Raw genomic sequence first — 3,873 nt, 5'->3', positions numbered from 1 at the left:
AATGGAATACTCACCACAAAACTTAGATAGAATTTTAGAGGATGAGAAGAGCGACGCGTGACCATAAACGGCTCGTCAATCGGAGCTCCGTAGCTCAAGTTATGGTGATTTGAAGATCGAAGAGAGTTAGGTTTTCTCTCTTCTCAATTCAGCGCCCCACACACCTTCTTTAGGGCAAAATGAGCTGAAATGCTCATAACTAATGTTTATATATGTTGGCTCTTGGGCCCACTTAGGCCCGGTTCACTTATTTTTGTCCGTTGGCCCAATTTTGGGCCAAAACCTTTAAGATTAGCGCTCCAAATCGCACTTTAAATATTTCTACCTCCCCTAATCATAATTCCTCATTTCTTAATCTTATTTACTCATAATCAATTTTCTCAGCTGCAGTACCAGACAGGTCTCAGCCGGTACTGTCGGTCAAAATTCCACTGCGCGCTTTTACGCAGAAAACTATGTCTTCCGACTCGAAAAAATTCACTGAATCCAAATATTATATTTAAATCATCAAATTCCAATTGCCAAATATTCCAATCATATTCGCTCCTACTTAACTTATTATTTAATTAATTTCGATTAGACCGGGTATTACATTATTTTTCAATTAAGTCCCTCTTAGTAGTAATTTGCTTAATTTGATAGGGACCCAACTAAAAAAAAGAATTGGTATAGGGACCTAAATAAAAGGAAAAAAATGTAGGGACCCAATTAAAAAAAAAATTTGATGCAAGGACTCTATTAAAAGAAAAAAAAGTATAGGGATCTAATTGAAAATTTCGCAAAATTATAAGGACCATAAAGTAATTAAACCTAATAATAACAATAATAATAATGTCCTAATAATAATAGTAATAATAACAATAACAATAGTAATAACAATAATAATAGGAAAAATAGTAACAATAATAACAGTAATAATAATTATAATAATATTAATAATAATAATAACAGTAATAATAATAAATAACAAAAATAAAAATAAAATTGTTTGCTAAAACATAAATAAATAAAATCCAAATAAATATATTTATCTATCATAAATTTTTTTAAAAAAATTACTTACCTATTAAAGATGATCCAAGTATTCAATAATATGATTTTCAGGTCTACTAAAATCATAAACTATTTTTTTGTTTATGAACCAAATGAGCCTAAGTTTTCTATTCTTCTTCCTCTCTCAAGCTTCCACAAATCCTTTCAAACTCCTTTCTACACAACCCTCACACAACACTCTTCAATAACTTTCAACTCTTCCTTACGTTTTTGCGTTTTAAAGACCCCCTCAACACTCTCCTCCAACACGTGGCATTCATGCAACATGAGAGACTGCTAAACACAACTTGCGTTTTGGCCTGGCCAGCTGCCAAACGTAACCTCCGTTTTTGGAGTTTTAAGATGGTCAACAAGGCAGGTCCTATGTGCATGCAGAGGACAGGAACACGTTTCGAACCCTCCATCTCCTTCCCTGCCAATCAAAAACTGCGTTTTGCAGCTTAATACAACTTTCTCATTTTGGGTTCACACAAAACATAACATACGTTTTGCATGTTACTTAACTTTCTGATTTTTTATTTAGTCAAACGTAACCTGCGTTTTGCAGGTTACTGACTTTAGCAGATTCACATTTGTGGAATACACGCCATACTACAATATAACATTTTTACTTTCATTCATAAATTAATTTCTACACAAATCGTGTATACTTTATTTTTGCAGTCTAAAACTAAAAAAATACAGGAGAAGGCACAAGTTTGTAAATTTCTATTAATTTTTATTTGAATAGATACATACATTTTTTATTTAAATAAAAACCTTAATTAATATTTGCTAAATTTTAGTCCAGATATATAATTTTTTGGATAATTTATTTATTTAATTTAGTTAAAAATTAATACTACTAGTTTGTCCTAAAACCGAATGTACGATAATTTTGTCTTCTCACTATTAATATAAATAATGGCCTCTGTCCTAATTTTAAAAGTTAAATATAAAACTTGAAATATTACTATAATTTATGTAGTAAAAAAGAGAGTAACTCGTTGGTTATAATAAAGTTTTATGCTTTTAATATACAAAAGAAAAAGCTCATACATATATAGTCATATACCAGGTTTTATGTTCAAAATTGTATCCAACCCTGATACCGTGATACGATTTATAGTTATATGACTGATTTTTGGTTCATAGTATATTTTATTTTATCTTATTCATGCACTTAANATAAAGTACCAAGTGAATTTAGAAACCTTAAACTAATTTTGTGGTTTCTCAAATTCTCTTCACGCAAAAATTTTGAATTTTTTTTCCTTCTTCTATCGCTACAACTCTATTTTATTATGTATAAAATATAGTCACAAAAAAAATATGTATAAAATATAGAATAATTAAATTTTATATTTACTTAAAAAAATTTGATTTTTCTACAAATAGGATTGGATAAGGTCGAAAACTTTAGAGTACAGGTAAATTAATGTTGAAAGATTCTCAATTCACGGATAGAATAGAATTAAATTTTAAAAAAAATTTTCAACTTGCAAGTAAAATTAGAATAAAATTCAAACCTTATCATACTTTATCATATTTTACCATACTTTATTTTGTATCATTTCAATTTTTTTATTTAAATTATAAATATTTTTATTATTTTTATTTTATTTTTGTGTGTGTTTATTTCTATTCAATTATTAGCAGAATTTAAAATTAATTTGTTGATTTAATATTAGCTGCTATAGCACAGCACAGGTCAATGATTTCCCTAATGTGGACCTAAACTTATCCGTCAATGCTGAATCTTGTAATAGGCTTTTGGCCCTAACATGCATCATTGGAGCTAAATAGCAATTGATAGTACCCACTCTTTGTTCGGTTTTTCCTAAAATAATTAGTTTATTCATGGTAATTAACATTAGTTTTTCCTCTATAACAATTGAAATTAAAAGTCTACTATACGTGGCATAATGTCGAGAGTAAGGAGAGCTATTTATGAAAAAGCAAAAGCAGAGTTAAATTGAAGGATGATGAATCGTGTGTAGGTGTGGTGGTCGCTCACTCTACAAAGTATAGGCCTGCAAAGGTTAGAGAGAGAGAAGCATCAATCCACTCATTATGGTCTGAGTCTGTGACCCCTGACCCCATTTTCTTCTGCACAACAACACAAACAGCATTCATAACATTACACCAAACACCAAACACTACACACCTCTCTTTCTTTCTTTCTTTCTTTCTTTCTTTCTTTCTTTCTTCTTAATATTCCATTCCCAGCATTAGCATAGCATCATTCATTATTCAAACATGACATAAATGCATTCCACCTTCCTCGTCCACAAACCAACAACCACATTCAATTGGCAAATTGGCAATGCTACCCCAACACGCCACGCAACAATACTCCTTGTCTCCCCATTCTTGGTACCATTCTTCTCTCCCTGCATTGTTAGTTATTGCTGCCCAACTCTATATGTAGCTACCCTCTTGTGTTAACTACACAAGGATTTTCTCTTTTTCATGCTATATTTATGTGATCTTCTATCTCTTTACCTGCTTGCTTTCATATTCAAAAGAAAAATATGAAGTTTATGAAGTTGGGTTCCAAGCCTGATTCCCTTGAAGCTCGTGGACACTCTACCAGGTCATTTCTTTTGATTTTCCTTCTTCATTATATAAGTCATCCACATCCATGCATGCATTCTTCAATCTTCAGCGGTATCCCCACCATTAATTAGTTGAAAATGTTCAGTCTTTTGGTATTTGCATGCATTATTCAACAACAGTTGCTGCTGTAGTTTTAGATTCTTATACATTGATTTTTTAATAATGCTTTCAAAAAGTTCATACCCTTTATATTCACTCTAGTTACTTAACTAATGTTAATAT

General features: G+C 30.7%; 1 protein-coding gene across 1 annotated transcript in view; it reads left to right on the top strand.

The window, feature by feature from the left end:
- The first annotated feature begins 3,243 nt into the window (after positions 1-3,243).
- LOC107470559 (BTB/POZ domain-containing protein NPY1-like) overlaps positions 3,244-3,873 on the top strand; it is a 3,578-nt gene continuing 2,948 nt past the window's right edge. Inside the window, exons 1-2 of the mRNA XM_016089956.3 lie at positions 3,244-3,408; positions 3,561-3,628. Coding sequence (XP_015945442.1) covers positions 3,301-3,408; positions 3,561-3,628 — 176 coding nt within the window. The 5' untranslated portion in view covers positions 3,244-3,300. The remainder of the gene's footprint in view (positions 3,409-3,560; positions 3,629-3,873) is intronic.

The sequence above is a fragment of the Arachis duranensis genome, chromosome 10 (genome assembly GCF_000817695.3).
Source record: "Arachis duranensis cultivar V14167 chromosome 10, aradu.V14167.gnm2.J7QH, whole genome shotgun sequence".
Lineage (NCBI taxonomy): Eukaryota > Viridiplantae > Streptophyta > Magnoliopsida > Fabales > Fabaceae > Arachis > Arachis duranensis.
This window is presented reverse-complemented; position numbering and strand designations above follow the sequence as displayed.